This window comes from Myotis yumanensis, unplaced genomic scaffold, assembly GCF_028538775.1.
Source record: "Myotis yumanensis isolate MYYU_CA2020_CCGP unplaced genomic scaffold, mMyoYum1.0.hap1 SCAF_3, whole genome shotgun sequence".
Taxonomy (NCBI): Eukaryota; Metazoa; Chordata; class Mammalia; order Chiroptera; family Vespertilionidae; genus Myotis; species Myotis yumanensis.
The window spans coordinates 111,828,515-111,846,384 of record NW_027223754.1 but is presented as its reverse complement, the minus strand read 5'-3'; the positions used below and the strand labels follow the sequence as shown (position 1 = coordinate 111,846,384).

The window sequence follows — 17,870 nt, the reverse complement described above, 5'->3', positions numbered from 1 at the left end:
TTTATTATTAGTACATTAAAATGCAACTGATTTGTGAATATTTATTTTGTAACCTGCTACTTTATCAAGATTCACTTATCAGTTCTAGTAGGTTTTTGTTGAAACCTGTAGAGTTCTCTATATACAGTATCCTGTCATCTGCAAATGATGGCAGTTTTACTTCTTCCTTTCCAATTTGAATGCCATTTATATCTTCTTGTTGTCTGATCACTGTTGCTAGGACTGCCAGTACTATGTTGAATAAGAATGGTGAAAGCAACATCCTAGTCTTATTCCTGATCTTAAGGGAAATGGTTTTCATTTTCTGCCCAGTTAGTACAATGTTACCTGTGGGTTTGTCATATATGGCCTTTATTATGTTGACATATGTTCCCTCTATTCCCACTTTGCGGAGTTTTTATCATAAATTGGTGCTGAGTTTAATCAAATGCTTTTTCTGCATCTATTATGTGATTTTTATCCTTCATTTTGTTTATGTAGATTATCACATTCACTGATTTTATGATAGTGTACCAATGTTGCATCCCAGGAATAAACCCCACATGATCATGGTGCATGATCTTTTCAATGTATTGCTGAATTCAGTTTGCTAATATTTTGTTGAGAATTTTTGCAACTATATTCATTCAGGGATATTGGCCTGTAGTTATCTTTTTTTGCAGCGGTTCTCAACATGTGGGTCACGACCCCTGTGGAGGTCAAATGACCCTTTCACAGGGGTCGTCTAAGACCATTGGAAAACACATATATAATTACATATTGTTTTTTTGATTAATTACTAATTATGTTCAATTTGTAACAATGAAATTGGGGGTCACCACAACATGAGGAACTGTATTAAAGGGTTGTGGCATTAGGAAGGTTGAGAACCACTGCTTTATAGTGTCTTTATTTGGTTTTGGAATTAAGATGGATTTTTATATCATAAACCTATTATAATTAGTCTTGTTCACAGCCTGATAGCCACCCAGTAACCTCAACCATTATGGGGCGCTGCTACAGTGTTTTGGACAGGTTCAAGCCTTGGACTGATGAGAAGGCACAGTCCTCTTGTTGCCACGTGCAAGTCCCAGCTTGGAGGGCAGAGCCTTCCCAGCACAATTAGCCAACGGCTATAGCTGTAAGCTTGAACCTGTGGTCCAAACATGTGGCCCCACGTGCCTGAGTGGTAGAGTTCAGGTGCATGTAGTGGAGTAGGATTGAAACCCACGAGAATGATGTAAACAACTTGATCATGCCCCTACTTTGCCTCGTGGCATCTGCTATAAAATAAAGACACGGCTTGTGGGCGCTGGCGCTGTCCATCAGAGGGGCTGTGTCCCACTGAGACCCAGCTTTCATTCTCTTGTCTGTCTTTTCTAAGCCTTTCATCGCCCCCACTCAGGGTCATTGAACCAGGCTGAGCTGGCATGACACATAAGGCGCCCTGGGGCTGAGTATGCCATGGCTGTGCCGGCTCCCCACAAACCATGTGATATTTCATGATAACATTTCTTCATGCCCAATTTGCAAGTTGGTGTTTTTTCTGCACTGTTATATAAACCAATCTTCCTATACTAACCTAATATTGACTAAGGATATATAAATGGCAGAAACACCAGCTTAAATGGCTCCCTGCACTCTGGATTCAAGTGAGCTTCTAAAGGTTTACCAGCTAGTATTTTTTTTTTGCCAAACTCCTCTTTAAATAGAAGCTCCTCTGGCTTCAACAAACCCAATAAGGGAAGTATAAAGAGATAAAAATAATTCATATATTTAGTTCCTTATCAAGTCTAGTGATAGAATCAAAATAAGGCTGTCCCAAAAGGAGACTAAGAAAGAGCTCTGGTCAGATAAGGAATATTTACATTACACTCGATAAAGTATTGGCTTAGGTTCCAAATCATGCATAAATAATTTTTAAAGTAGCTATTTCTTGGCGAAGCAGCTCAGCCTGGTACCCCTTACTTAATCTTACAGACTTTCACCAGAAATCTGAAAACTCATTCTAACCCAGAAACAAACTATAGTAGTTATAGCTAAAATCAGAGATAATTGTCAAAAGATGTCATTTAGCTGCTGAATGAGGCCACCTTCCCAAAGATCTCAGAAACTCACTTTTTCTGTATGCTGTTCAACCTGAAATGTGTATTCCTTATTATGAATATTCTTAGAATCATATGGATGAAAAGCATTTCTTTTGTAGTGTTAAATGGGACTTTTTTAGCTGTGAAATGAAATTTAATGCACCATGATATTTAACGTTTGAAACTTATAGCAAATAAACCAGGTGAAAAGTATCCTGAAATAATAATAATAATAAAGAATCAAAGGGCTTTCTATTTCAACTTAATAGTATCCAATTCAGTTTATCCACAGGTAGGTCATCATTTTTATGTCCAGTGACTTTAGAGAAGATTATCAAAGTTTCTTCTTTTTGAGAATATAAGACTAGGGAGAGGTTATTCCTCAAGTTATTTTTAGTCTAGTTCTTTATGGTTATATGCTTCTTTTTACTATTTATAGAGATATCATTTTTAGCACAAATAAGAGATCATTTGAAAATATATCACCACATTTTAAAGTGACAGAAAATGCCAATAAAAGTAAGTTCAATATTTTGACAAAATTCCATTCCCATGTTTACTATGATGTAATATTGCTGTTTCCACACAGCATTTTACATATTGACATTTATGAAAGTCACTAATACAATTTAGGCAGCAGCAATCTTTACTATATAGTATTGTGGTCATTTTAATGAGCATAAGTCTTGATTTTCACAGGTTGTGCTAACAACCCTAGGCATGTTTTATTGGGTATTTTTGATTGATGATTAACATATATCTAGTACCCTCCAACCAAATTAATTTTTCAAAATTCAGTATTCTATTTGATGGTATTTCCTGACACCTTTGGGGATTTCTACTTGATTCATGAGTTGTAATCATCTACATTGAGGGCAGGTGGGGCTGGAATTTTTTAGAAGGCTTTTCTAAGATGATTCAGTAGCCATGCCCAGAAATCAAGGACAACAAAAAGGTTAGGCACTATAATTTTCCAATATTTTTTATTTATCTAATATGTGTGTGTGTGTGTGTGTGTGTGTGTGTGTGCACGAGGCTGAGGGGACCGGGCACTGCCATTTTGTGGCTATGGGCGCCGCCTTCTTTGTGGTGGAGTGATGGTTAATTTGCATATTACCCTTTTATTAGATAGGATCAGGACTGTGCCATTCATATTTTAGTTCTATGAGGTAGATTGGTAAAATTTATCCCTATTTTACCCAAAAGATGACTAAAGTTTAAAGAAACTAAATAAGGTCCATGTGTTATAAACAAGGGACCTAGGATTCAACCTCAAACTTCTCAGATTCCAGACCATGTGCTAAACTACTAGATCCATCTGTTGTATTAACTAAAAGACACAAAAATAGCACCATAAAAGATTGGTGATATATTTAACAAGTTGAATAATTTCACATTAACTCTCATGGCATTGCTGGGTTACATGTTTATTGAAATATTTCTGAGTGCAATAATAATTTGGAACTTTTTTATTTTAATGAAGTCCTACCTTCATGGGGCATACTTGTTTGTTTTTTTTCTTAGTCCAATAAAACATCAAAAGTAGAAAGTGATTTATTAAATGAGCCCCTTGTATCCACAAATAAAACTCCTTTGATACATAGACTTTCTCTAGGCTTGTCTAACTGCCCATGTTCTGTCACGTATGACATCTCTTCTCTTACAGGTTAGAGAGGGGCCCAGTGTGAGAAGACTATAAAGTGGAAATGTAGCTATTGTACACTGAAATTGTTTGAAAATTGAGGTAGATGTCAAAGGCTTTCCTTGATGATTTAGGTAGATAGGGATTCAAAGAGCTTTTAGAGTTTGTATTTTCTTAAGGGAGGGTTGGGGAAGTTAGAACTTCCCAAGGTGTGAAAAGCACAAATAGGGACCCCTCTCTTTCCCTGTGGAAATACTGGACATTCCTATACCACTCTTCATGACAGGAGAAAGTCCCACTGGGATGGGTCAGGACAGCTGTGCTCTTGATCTCACACAGCAGGCAAGATATTTGCCTCCCAAATTCTATCTATAAAAGGGAAGAACTGCAGAGTGGGTCCCTTCTGCAATGCCATTAGGCAAATGTAAAAGTTGGGTAAGTTCTGTTGAAATGAGTTTTAAGAAGTAGCATATACCATCTTGAAAAGGGAGACATGAAATTGTTTTTGTTAAACAATGATGACAGAAGTGATGTATCATATTTTTCTGCTTTTAGTTTTTGTTGTTAGTTTTTTTAATGGAGAAGTTCAAACATCTAAAGTAGAAAGACAGAAAAGTATCTAAGTCCGTTTCCCATTTTTTGATTGGGTTATCTTCGTTTTGTTAAGTTGTATGAGTTCCCTGTAAATGTTGGAGATTAAATCCTTATTGGAGATAACATTGGCAAATATGTTCTCCCATGCAGTGGGCTTTCTTGTTGTTTTGTTGATGGTTTCTTTTGCTGTGAAGAAGCTTTTTGTTTTGATGTAGTCCCATTTGTTCATTTTCTCTTTAGTTTCCATTGCCCTAGAAACTATATCAGTGAAGAAATTGCTTCAGCATATGTCTGAGATTTTTCTGCTTGTGGATTCCTCTAAGATTTTTATGGCTTCCCATATTATGTTTAAGTCCTTTATCCATTTTGAGTTTGTTTTTGTTATGGTGTAAATTGGTGGTCTAGTTTCAAATTTTTTGCATGTGTCTGTCCAATTTTCCCAGCACCATTTATTGAAAAGACTGTCTTAACTCCATTGTATGCTCTTGCCTCCTTTGTCAAATATTAATTGAACATTGTGGTTTGGGTCGATTTCCAGGTTCTTTATTCTATTCCATTGATCTATATGTCTGTTCTTGTGCTAGTACCAGGCAGTTTTGAGAACAGCTTTGTAATACAGCTTGATATCTGGTATTGAGATCCCTCTTACTTTGTTCTTCTCAGGATTGCTACAGCTATTCGGGGTCTTTTTTTATTCCAGATGAATTTTTGGAGAGTTTGTTCTAGGTCTCTGAAATATGCCATCGGTATTTTAATGGGGAGTGCATTGAATCTATAGATTGCTTTGGGTAGTATGGACAAATTAATGATGTTGATTCTACCAATTCATGAACATGGTATGTTCTTCCATCTGTGGGTAGTATGGACATTTTAATGATGTTGATTCTACCAATTCATGAACATGGTATGTTCTTCCATCTATTTATGTCTTCCTCTATCTCTTTTTTCAGTGTCCTGTAGTTTTCTGAGTACAGGTCTTTTACCTCCTTAGTTAAGTTTATTCCTAGGTATCTTAATTTTTTTGGTGCAATAAAAAATGGGATTTTTTTAAATCTCTCTTTCTGTAAATTCACTATTGGTGTATAAAAATGCCATAGATTTCTTGGCGTTAAATTTGTATCCTCTGCTACATTGCCGAATTCATTTATTAAGTCCAATAATTATTTGATGGAGTCTTTAGGGTTTTCTATGTACAGTATCATGTCATCTATGAATAATGACAGTTTTACATCTTCTTTTCCAATTGGATATGTTTTATTTCTTCTTCTTGTCTAATTGCCATGGCTAGCACTTCCAGTACTATGTTGAACAGGTGTGGTGAAAGGGGGCATCCCTGTCTTGTTCCTGTACTTAGGTGAAATGGTTTTAGTTTCAAAAGAGGACATAAGAAGGCCAAGAGACATATGAAAACATGCTCAAAGTCACTAATCATCCGAGAGATGCAAATCAAAACAATAATGAGGTACCATCTCATACCTGTCAGAATGGCTATCGTCAACAAATAAACAAATGACAAGTGCTGGCGAGGATGCGGAGAAAAAGGAACTCTCCTGCACTGCTGGTGGGAATGCAGACTGTTGTAGCCACTGTGGAGAACAGTATGGAGTTTTCTCAAAAAACTAAAAATGGGACTCCCATTTGACCCAGTGATCCTACTTCTAGGAATATATCCCAAGAAACTAAAAACACCAATTATAAATGCCCCCCTATGTTCATAGCAGCACAATTTACAATAGCTAAGATTTGGAAACAGCCTAAGTTCCCATCAGCAGATGAATGGATTAAAAAACGGTAGTACATCTACACAATGGAATATTATGCTGCTGTAAAAAGGAAGAAACTCCTACCATTTGCAACCGTATGGATGGACTTGGAAAGCATTATGCTAAGCAAAATAAGTCAGTCAGATAAAGATAAATATCACATGATCTCACTCATTTGTGGAATATAATGAACAACAGAAACTGATGAACAAAAACAGATCCAGAGACATTGAAGCATCAATCAGATGCTCAAACATCAGAGGGAAGGTAGGGCAGGGTGGGTCTAAGGGGCAGAGATCAACCAAAGGACTTGTATACATGCATATAAGCATAACCAATGGACACAGACAACAGGGGGGTGATGGCATGAGCGGGAGGTGTAGGGGGACAATGGGGAGTTAAGGACACATATGTAATACCTTAATCAATAAATAAAAATAAACAAACAAATAAATAAAAAAAATAAAGTAGAAAGACAACATAATGAACCCTATGATCGTCTTCAACAATTGTCAACTCATGGCCAGTTTGTCATACACTACTTGCACCTCCCCCCAATAGTATTTGAAATACTAATAATCATATCATTTTAGTATTTCAGCATGTATCTCTAAAAGATAATGATTATTTTTTAAATAAAACTGCAATACCATTGCCACACCTATAAAATTAACAATAACCTCTTTTTAAAAAAAATATATTTTATTGATTTTCTACAGAGAGGAAGAGAGAGGGATAGAGAGTCAGAAACATCGATGAGAAACATCGATCAGCTGCCTCCTGCACACCCCCCACTGGGTATGTGCCCACAACCAAGGTACATGCCCCTGACCAGAATCGAACCTGGGACCCTTGAGTCTGCAGGCCGATGCTCCATCCACTGAGCCAAACCAGTCAGGGCAACAATAACCTCTTAACATCATCAAATATCTAATTAGTGTTCAAATTGCCAAAGGTCTCATAAACATCATACTTTTTAAAAGCAGATAGTTTGAATCAGTATTCAGTTAAGAGCCGCACATTGCAATAGCCTTTTTAAAAAATCAATAGAATCTCCCCCAGTTTCTCTTATCTCCCCCTTGCAACTTCTTTATTGAAGAAATGTCTTTCATTTATTTTCCTTTGGGCTGGATTTTGCTGATTGCATTCCTGGGGTATAGTATAACATTCGTCTAGCTCCTTCTAACTCCTATATTTCCTAAAAATTAGAAATTATTTCAAAAGGTTTGGTCAGATTCAGACTTGATTTGTGTGTGTGTGTGTGTGTGTGTGTGTGTGTTTTATTAATTTTGTTGTGGCCCCACCCCATAACAAAGAAACAGAATTTCCGGAGGATGGGGCCCAGAAATCAGGATTTTAAAAAGATTCCGAGGTGATTCTAATGTGCAGCCAAGGTTGAGAACCACTGGCATAGGGATATGTGCAATCACTTAACAAACCCTGATAATGAGTTCCAACTGTGTACTAAGAATGTGGAAGATGGACAAGTTACAACTCCATGGAAATGCTGACAAGAATAGATGCAATCAAATTGCCATGTGTCAACTAATCAGCAACTCTGCCAGAGAAAATGGGAAGGGCGTAATCTGGGAAATGATATTTAAACTAAGTCTTCATATCATTAAAATAGCATAATTTCGCCCTAACCGGTTTTGCTCAGTGGATAGAGCACAGCCTATGGACTGAAGGGTTTGGATTTGATTCCAGCCAAGGGCACATGCTGGGGTTGCGGGCTCAATCCCCAGTAAGGGGTGTGCAGGAGGCAGCCAATCAATGATTCTCTCTCATCATTGATGTTTCTATCTCTCTCTCCCTCTCCCTTCCTCTCTGAAATCAATAAAAATAATTTTTTTTAAAAGATAGCATATTTGTGTAAAAGTAATTAAGGAAAACTTAGTGTAGTGCTATATTATTTTATTGAGGCACTGAACCCAAGTTGTTGGTTAATGAATTTGTCTTTTGTGTATGGTAACGACTTACCATATCAACTTTGCCTACTAAAGTAACTTGCAATATGTTGCTTCCTTGATAAGTATGCAAATATGTGTAAGCACAAAACATCACATTTATCATCATTCCCACCCCATTAGTAGTGGAGAAAAAATAACTTTTAGGCATGGGAAGTTTCAGGGTGTTGTAGGACATGGTCATCTGCCTTCCTCCACTATGGCAGGCTCTTGCCTTTCAGGTGGTAGTGGATGAAGGACCACCAATTCCCAACGTATGGACTTCTGTATCAATGCAAGGTTCTACAGGTCCACGTGTATGCCAGGCACCGTCTCTGGGCTAAGTAAACTGTGATCTCTCATGTAGATGTATTACCATTTCCCTAATGTAGATAAAATGAGTATTGTTGTTATCATAGGACAAAGCCATTTAAAAGTATCATTGGCCTGACCAGGTGGCTCAGTTGGTTGAAGCGTCATCCCTGTATACCAAAAGATTGTGGGTTCGAGTCCCTGTCAAAGCACATACCTAGGTTGTGGTTTTTATCCCCACTTGAGCATGTGCAGGAGACAACCACTCAATCTCTCTCTTTCTTTTCCTTCCCCCTCCCCACTCTTCTCTCTCTCTAAAATCAATAGAAACATATCCTCAGGTGAGGATTTAAAAATAAATATATACATAAAAGTATAATTGAAGTCATAGTACTAGCTCTGTCATTATGCATAGTTTTAAATATAATGGGTACAAAAATGAAATTGTTATTATGTACCTATGTTTAGAGGTGTGAGTGTATGTTTTGTGACAGGAAATTCTTTGAAAATTTTTGACATTAAAATCAATCCTCATAAAATAGATGATAGTGATGTTTGAAAAACTGTGAAGGTACCAAATGCCAATGAATTCTACACTTAAAATGTTTTTTTAACTTATAATGAAACACACACACCAAATGAGAGGATCTCATATTTAAAGAAACTGGGTGTCATTGGCCTAGACTTGGATTAATGTGATAAACACTTTACCATTACCAAGCAATGCTCTGCCTGTAACTTCAAGTGCTGGGAGAAATAAATAGAGGACCTTGCATTTCTGGAGCTTATAGTCTAGGGAGGTGGCACTTGCATCTAGGAGTGAGGTGGAGCTTACATCTACCTTAGGTATATAACATTTATTTTCCAGTAAAGGAGAAGGTTAGAGAAGTGAGTCAGGGAGAGGGTCTATCTGGCAAAATGTAACTGGAGTCTTACTAAGACAGCTACATTGGCTAAGTGCAGCATTATTTTTTGATGTATAACTTTTGCATGGTTTCTAATGCTAAACCAGATTTGAATACGTATTAACTTCCATACAAAACAAAACAAAATAAAAACCAACAGGTAAGAATAAATAGTTATAAAATGCTAGAAGGTGAGGTAAAGCTTTCTAATGTAAACAAAGGTGTAACGATTAGGAAAAAATATTTTGGAGACCTTTGTCACTATCCAGATTATTTCTTCAGAGGTTTAGATGTGGTGCAAGTGCCACTCCTGTTCAACATAGTACTGGAAGTATTAGCCATTGCAATTCGGCAAGAAGAAGGAATAAAAGGCATCCAAATTGGAAAAGAGGAAGTAAAACTGTCCTTATTTGCAGATGACATGATATTATACATACAAAACCCTAGAGACTCCATCAAAAAGCTACTAGACTTAATACATGAATTTGGCAATGTAGCAGGATACAAAATTAACCCCAAGAAATCTGAGGCATTTCTATACACCAATAGTGAACTTTCAGAAAGGGAGATCAGAAAAACAATCCCATTTACCATCGCACCAAAAAAATTAAGATACCTAGGAATAAACTTAACTAAAGAGGTTAAAAACCTCTACTCAGAAAACTACAGGACGTTGAAAAAAGAGATAGAGGAAGACATAAACAGATGGAAGAACATACCATGTTCTTGGATTGGTAGAATCAACATCATTAAAATGTCCATACTACCCAAAGCAATCTATACATTCAACGCACTTCCCATTAAAATACCAATGGCCTTCTTCACAGATCTAGAACGAACTCTCCAAAAATTCATCTGGAATAAAAAAAGACCCCGAATAGCTGCAACGATCCTGAGAAAGAACAAAGTAGGTGGGATCTCAATGCCAGATATCAAGCTGTATTACAAAGCCACTGTTCTCAAAACTGCCTGGTACTGGCACAAGAACAGGCATATAGATCAGTGGAATAGAATAGAGAGTCCAGAAATTAGCCCGAACCAATATGCTCAATTAATTTTTGACAAAGGAGGCATGAACATACAATGGAGCCAAGATAGTCTCTTCAATAAATGGTGTTGGGAAAATTGGACAGACATATGCAAGAAAATGAAACTAGACCACCAACTTACACCATACACAAGAATAAACTCAAAATGGATAAAGGACTTAAATGTACGACAGGAAACCATAAAAATTCTAGAAGAATACAAAGGCAGCAAAATCTCAGACATATGCCAAAACAATTTCTTCACTGATACAGCTCCTAGGGCAGTTGAAACTAAAGAGAAACTGAACAAATGGGACTACATCAAAATAAAAAGCTTCTGCACAGCAAAAGAAACCATCAACAAAACAACAAGAAAACCCACCTCGTGGGAAAACATATTTGCCAACGTCATATCTGATAAGGGCTTAATCTCCAAAATTTATAGGGAACTCATACAACTTAACAAAAAGAAGATAAACAATCCAATCAAAAAATGGGCAAAGGATCTAAATAGACACCTTTCAAAAGAGGACATTCAGAAAGCCAAGAGACATATGAAAACATGCTCAAAGTCACTAATCATCCGAGAGATGCAAATCAAAACAACAATGAGGTACCATCTCACACCTGTCAGAATGGCCATCATCAACAAATCAACAAACGACAAGTGCTGGAGAGGATGTGGAGAAAAAGGAACACTTGTGCACTGCTGGTGGGAATGCAGACTGGTGCAACCACTATGGAAGGCAGTATGGAGGTTCCTCAAAAAATTGGAAATGGAACTCCCATTTGACCCTGTGATCCCACTCCTAGGAATATATCCCAAGAAACCAGAAACACCAATCAGAAAGGATATATGCACCCAGATGTTCATAGCAGCACAATTCACCATAGCTAAGATCTGGAAACAGCCTAAGTGCCCATCAGTAGATGAATGGATTAGAAAGCTGTGGTCCATCTACACGATGGAATACTATGCTGCTGTTAAAAAGAAGGAACTCTTACCATTTGCAACATCATGGATGGAACTGGAGAGCATTATGCTAAGTGAAACAAGCCAGTCAATGAAGGAAAAATACCACATGATCTCACTCATTCATGGATAATAAAGACCATTACAAACTTTTGAACAATAATAGATACAGAGGCAGAGCTGCCTCAAACTGATTGTCAAACTGCAGTGGGAAGGCCAGAGAGAGTTGGGGGACAGGAGGGAGGGGAGTAAGAGATCAACCGAAGGACTTGTATGCATGCATATAAGCATAACTAATGGACATAAGACACTGGGGGGTAAGGGAGGGTAGGGGTTTGTCAAGGGGGGGGGGAAAGGATACTTATGTAATACCCTTTGTAATACTTTAAGCGAAAAATTAAAAAAAAAAATAAATAAAAAAAAAAAAAAAAAAAAATAGATGTGGTGCAAGTGAAGTAACGTGCCCCAAATTTACTGATTATTACTAGTAAACATGTGATTTGTAGGTTATTCCTTAATATTGGTCTGATAATTAGACTTTGTTTTGTTTCTAAATCTAGGGTCTTGGACTAGTGTATCACTTTCAACATTTTATTATCTATTAAGTCCCAAGATAGGTACTAAAATTTGTCAAATGAATTACATGGTTTTATAATGTGATTTCCATTGAAAAATGCAGTACAACTTATAGCATTAGATATCTAATGTTTTGGTTAAAGAGGAGGTATACGACAGTAAAGATCAAATACTATGATTAAGTTTAGAATAGTAAGGGAGGTTCTTACTCATTTGAAAACTATCACCTCTTCATCCCATAAAGGGAGAAATAGATGAGAAAAGTTAAAACAATAATGACATTTCACTTATAATATTTAAGAGCCTCTAATTTTCTTATACATATTCTTCTTTCTAGGAAAAGCCATTGACGAAATCCCTACAACGTGGAGAAGACCTGCAATTTGATCAAGTATGTGACATGTCATATATGTTATATTCTGGTTTTTAATTATTTCAAAGTATACAAAAGGCACGGGCTGGATGACAAGCTTCCTCATAGAGGGTGTGATCTTGGAAGCTGATCCTACAGCTTATTTACAGTTGTGGCTCACAGGAGACAGTCAGTAAATGTCTATTGATTTCAGTGTTGGAATAATATAAGTAAGCCCTCAATTGATTGTTTCCTAAATCTATGTATATCAGAATTAAACAAGCTGAGAAAAGATAAAGGAACTTCTATCTAAATCAGGGGTCCTCAAACTACGGCCCGCGGGCCACATGCGGCCCGCAGAAAACATTTATCCGGCCCGCCGGGTGTTTTTGCCGCCGCTGTGTGCATAGGAATTTGTTCATAGTTTTTTTTTAAAACTATAGTCCGGTCCTCCAATGGTCTGAGGGACAGTGAACTGGCCCCCTGTTTAAAAAGTTTGAGGACCCTGTTCTAAACTCTTATTTAGATTCTTCTGAATAAACGATACAGCAGGTCCTTGAATAACATGGGTTCATTCAATGTCATTTCCTTCTAATGTTGATGAGATTCTGTAGGAACTTAACCCTGTTTGTATAAATTATTCTATGGTAAAATCGGTTTTGTTATATGTCATTTTCTTTAAAGTCACAGACCCTATTGATGGCATTAAGTGAGGACTCACTGTGCTGTGATGATCAGATGTCTACAATAGAGTTTATTCATGTTTTCATCCTGTATTATCTTGAATGCCTACTATTTGCTTGAAACAATGCTAGGCCCTAGTGAGACAAAATCTAGGACAAGTGTTAACCCTTCAAGAACACACAATCCTGTGAGAGAGAAACCACCTAAACCATAATTATAAAGCAGTATAATAATTTAGATGCTAATCAAGAAGGTTATACATGAACAAAATAAGACAAAATAAATACAAAAAAAAGTTCTTTGAAAATAGATCGGGACTAGTAAAAGAACCTCCAACTCTAAATGGTAGGTAAAACCAAATCTGGCAGATTCTGGTTCAGTAAGTTCAGGAAGGCTGTAAGCATGTTAAAGAATGAAGGATAATAGGATATCAGGGAAGTTGGAGATGTGTTTGTGGCACTTCTGAACTTCTGCAGTTAATGATAAAGAGGACAGCGTGTTCTCAAAATCCTCACTCAGTGCCAAGGGCAGAGTAAAATACTGCAGAAAGCACCTCAGCCTGATCTAATATAGGGGGTTTTATTGTCTCATGGAGAACACACAGGGAGTACACTTTCTGAAGGGTGTTAAAACTGCCTTTAATGTAGAATCAAAAAGAAAATTCTCTGGCCCTTACAGTCCAGATTCATTTGAGGACTGACCAAAAATGTAAGGACTGACCATAGAGAGAAAACTTCCATTTTGTATTTTATAAGCTGTTCGTGCTCACAAGTTCATGCTTACAGCCAGTCTCAGAAGGCTGCATGGCTGCTGGCAGAGCTGGCTGGTTTCCAAAACGCTGCTGAAATGGAGTGGGGGCTCCATTGTCATGGAGCTATCTTCTCTAGTCTTGTCACCTGATAGATGCTTGCATGGTCAGAGACCCTGGATAAATGTTTGGAGTCATTATTTTGGAAATGTGGCACATTGTGGCTCTCACTAGTCTCTTTAAGAATGTAAATATTTATCATCTGTCTTTCATAATTTTTCACTCTATTTTGCATACTTCATCTCTATCCTGTTAGATCGTCATTGTCTTTTCCTCAAAAAATATGATGTTACTTTTCCCCAGCTTAGTGTACCTTTTTCTTTATTCTCTGAGGAAACAATACTTCTAAGTTTTAACATTGCAGATAATAGTTATCTTAAATAATTTGGCTTAAACACAATCTCTCATTTATTATTCAGCACTCTACTTCTGCATTTCAGCATTGTGGAAAAGAGATAGCCTTTGGGATACAACAAACCTGAATTTAAATTCCCACTTTGCCACTTAGTTAGCTGTAATACTTTTGACTCTGTCCTGCCCCAGAGCTACTGAATCAGAATCTGCAGCTTAATAAGATTACCAGGTGACCCAGGCACACAGTTAAGCTTGAGAAGCACTGATCTGTAACACAGCTCTACATAGTCAGGTGGGAGCCAGTAGATAGTCACTGGTAACTTTCAAGTAAGACCCATATGATTATCCCCTCATCATTAAACCATAAATTTATATGTGAACAGTGAGAGATGGAGGCAACCTGCAAAGTTTATCCCAGGCCACATGGAAACATAACTAAAGTTGGACCACCTGTGGAATCATTGACAAAAAGTCAACAAAGTCATCTTTGAAAGTACCCATACGCTGTTTTGACAGCAAACTATAAGAATTGTGATTCATTGGCAAGGTCATGAATGAATCAAGCTCTCTGTCTTTTCATATTAAATGTTCAAATTATGTAATTCCCCTTTTTCTGACTGCAAGCAGTAGAATTTTAATCTGGATTGACACAGAGGTCTCTATATGGGGAAAGAACATGCTGGTGATACCACTTTGCCTGGTGTTGATGCCATTGCTATTGCTGTAATGGTGGGAATAGTGGTAATTGTAGAAGTCACATTTCTTCAGTACTTACCTTAGGACAGGCACTATACTGAGTACATTCTTTGGACAGCATCCAGCTGGTTCCTGTTTAGAGAATACTTTTATCAGTTTCTTCCTTTGAAATTTCACTGGTATGAATGATAGTTCTACACTTTCAGTGCCTCCTCTTGGGTGGCCCTGTTTCCTCCTCCATTTAACAAGCTCATGATTCATTTTTCACTTCCTAGAAGTAGAAGCAAATGTTAAAAATCATGTAATCCTTGATTTACCAAGCCCCTTCTCATGTGTTATCTCATTTGACATCACTCAGTACTTCCAAGATCTTCCAGAAGGTCTCATTTTCAACATCATCGCTATATTACACTTAATGACAATGAGTCACCAAGAGATTGCCCAGGACTCTGTGATGAAAGCCTGAAGGCACCATGACTGGAATCCTTATGTTCTGACTATGAAGAATGTAATCTTCATGCTGTAACATGTTTATATTCCTAAGACCTAAGTTGGTGAGAATTCAGAGATAGGAACAAAGTGAAGGATCAAAGATCCTGTATCAATTAAGATTAGGTTTGGGTGCAAATGATATATAAAATAACAGTAGCTCAAACAAGATAGAAGTTTTTCTCACGTCCAAGCAGTATAAAAAAATCAGTTCAGTATCTATATATTTTTTTGTTTTCCTATGTATGGCTTACATTCCCAAGGTCATGTTATGGCCCATTTGTTCTAGAGCTCAGCCATTCCATCTGGATTTCAGGCAGGAGGAAGGAGAAAGGAAAAAATAATTAGAAAAAACAACAACAAATACTAACAAAAAATAATATCTCAACATTGAACACAACACTTCTGATTATATCCAGTTGGCAAGCTCTTGATCACATAGCCCATAAGCCAATGGTTCTCAACCTTCTGGCTCTTTAAATACAGTTCCTCATGTTGTGACCCAACCATAAAATTATTTTCGTTGCTACTTCATAACTGTAATGTTGCTACTGTTATGAATCGTAATGTAAATATCTGATATGCAGGATGGTCTTAGGCGACCCCTGTGAAAGGGTCGTTCGACTGCCAAAGGGGTCGCGACCCACAGGTTGAGAACCTCTGCAATAAGCTATAAGAAAGATTGGGTGAAATTTTATACTACCTGTCTCTACTAGATATTAGATACCCTGTTTTTGCCAAAATGCCCAATAGAGATTACTGTTTTCAGTTCTGTATCTCTGTGGTTCTACTGTGGAACTCTCAACTTTTTAAAGCTCAGTATTTGTGGGAGACAGGTCAGCCTAGTGACAGCTTTGCAAATGGAGAGCTAGAAATCTGTACCCTTAGTTTTCTAATTTTACTGTTTACAAATTTCATGAGTATAAACTTGATACATTCTTACACAGCAACTACTATGTGGCTACCATGTGCCAAGCATTACGGTCCTCTGGTCCACTCGTAGGAACAAATGTGAAGGAAGCAAGGTGCCTGTTCTGGAGAGACAAAGACACATGTAATTGGATAATTATAACCTCAGGCTAGTGAGTCAGCTCATGGTGGAAGAACCAAGCAGAGTAAACTGTGCCCTGCACTAGGGAGCCCAGGGAGGGCTTCCAGTCTCTGCTAGCAAGGAAGTCTTACTGGTAGTGGGAATTAATAATGGTAGAAGAGATTTCCAACAGCATTTTGAAAATGTATAATATCACTAATTTATTTTAAATGCATAAATTAATGGTCATGGTTTAGAAAGTGAAGTGAATGAAAAATTGTCCTGGTAATAGTTCCTTATTTGGGCAAAATAAAGAACTTAATTTAGTCTGTCTCTGTTGCATGACAAGAGCCAGATGATAAGAAAAAGCTTTCTAAAAGAGGACATAGTTTATCAGGTACCTAAAACAATGGGAGCAAAAGGATTTGCTGGGTTTTGGTGAGGAGAATAGGAAATTTCAGAAAGGAATATTTTGTGCAAAGGCTCTGAACAGAAAAATGACATTAAATTATTTTGGGGCCTGGCCAGCGTGGCTCAGTGGTTGAGCGTCGACTTATGAACCACGCAGTCACTATTTGATTCTTAGTCAGGGCACATGCCTAGAGTTGTGGGCTCAATCCCCAGGAAGGGGCATGCAGGAGGTAGCCAATCAATGATTATCTCTCATCATTGATGTCTCTAGCTCTCTCTCCCTCTCCCTTCCTCTCTGAAATCAATAAAAATATATATTTTTTAAAGTTATCTGGGGATTGATGAATGGATCAATTTAGTTGGGCAGAGGCATGTATTGTTAAAGGATAACCTTCAGAAAGAGGCAACGTCATGACTCTCATTGAAATATAAAATGAACATGTGCCAAAGATTTTATCTAATTCATTATTAAAGAGAGACATTACAACCAGTTTAGAAGAGAGCACAGAAAACGGACACTTTAATAAATCAGGAATGTGGAAATGAATGTGCAATTAGAGGCAAATCTGGCTTCTTCCACAGTGGGAGAGGGAAGTCAGTTGAACTTACCGGACAGATATTTTTCTGTCTATAAGCAGAAATTATTTTGCTTTGCCATCAATTATCCATCATACACACAGTTTTAAAATAGCTCAAAAGGTGCAAAGCCATCCTAGACTCAGAATCAGGTAACCCCTAGAACAGTGGTTCTCAACCTTCTGGCTCTTTAAATACAGTTCCTCATGTTGTGACCCAACCATAAAATTATTTTCGTTGCTACTTCATAACTGTAATGTTGCTACTGTTATGAATCATAATGTAAATATCTGATATGCAGGATGGTCTTAGGCGACCCCTGTGAAAGGGTCGTTCGACCGCCAAAGGGGTCGTGACCCACAGGTTGAGAACTGCTGCCCTAGAGAGATGTGTGCTAAACAATGTACACTTTTCTACTGAAACACAAAATTTATCTGCAATGTGGGAGAGATAGGGTAGGAAGGGACCAGTTTGTGAGAGACCTTAATGCCAGTGGGTGGAGCCTAATCCCATGCATGCCAGTAACAAAATAATCATAGTGGGGACTTGATGTTACTCTGGGGAAGCAATATTCATGAACAGAGAGATCCTTGAAGTTTGGAGGCATTTGAGAAGTTTGGGCATTGATAAAGACTTGAAGCTGAAAGGGCCAGAACTAAAATAGA

General features: G+C 37.5%; 1 protein-coding gene across 8 annotated transcripts in view; it reads left to right on the top strand.

Annotated features, from left to right (window-relative positions):
* FRY (FRY microtubule binding protein) overlaps positions 1-17,870 on the top strand; it is a 559,746-nt gene that overhangs the window by 247,709 nt on the left and 294,167 nt on the right. For 7 of the 8 annotated variants that reach the window (XM_070409378.1, XM_070409376.1, XM_070409374.1 and 4 more), the window contains one exon: positions 12,143-12,196. In XM_070409378.1, coding sequence (XP_070265479.1) covers positions 12,143-12,196 — 54 coding nt within the window. Of the gene's footprint in view, positions 1-12,141; positions 12,197-17,870 lie in introns of those variants that run through there. The other variant, XM_070409379.1, reaches the window with a different exon arrangement.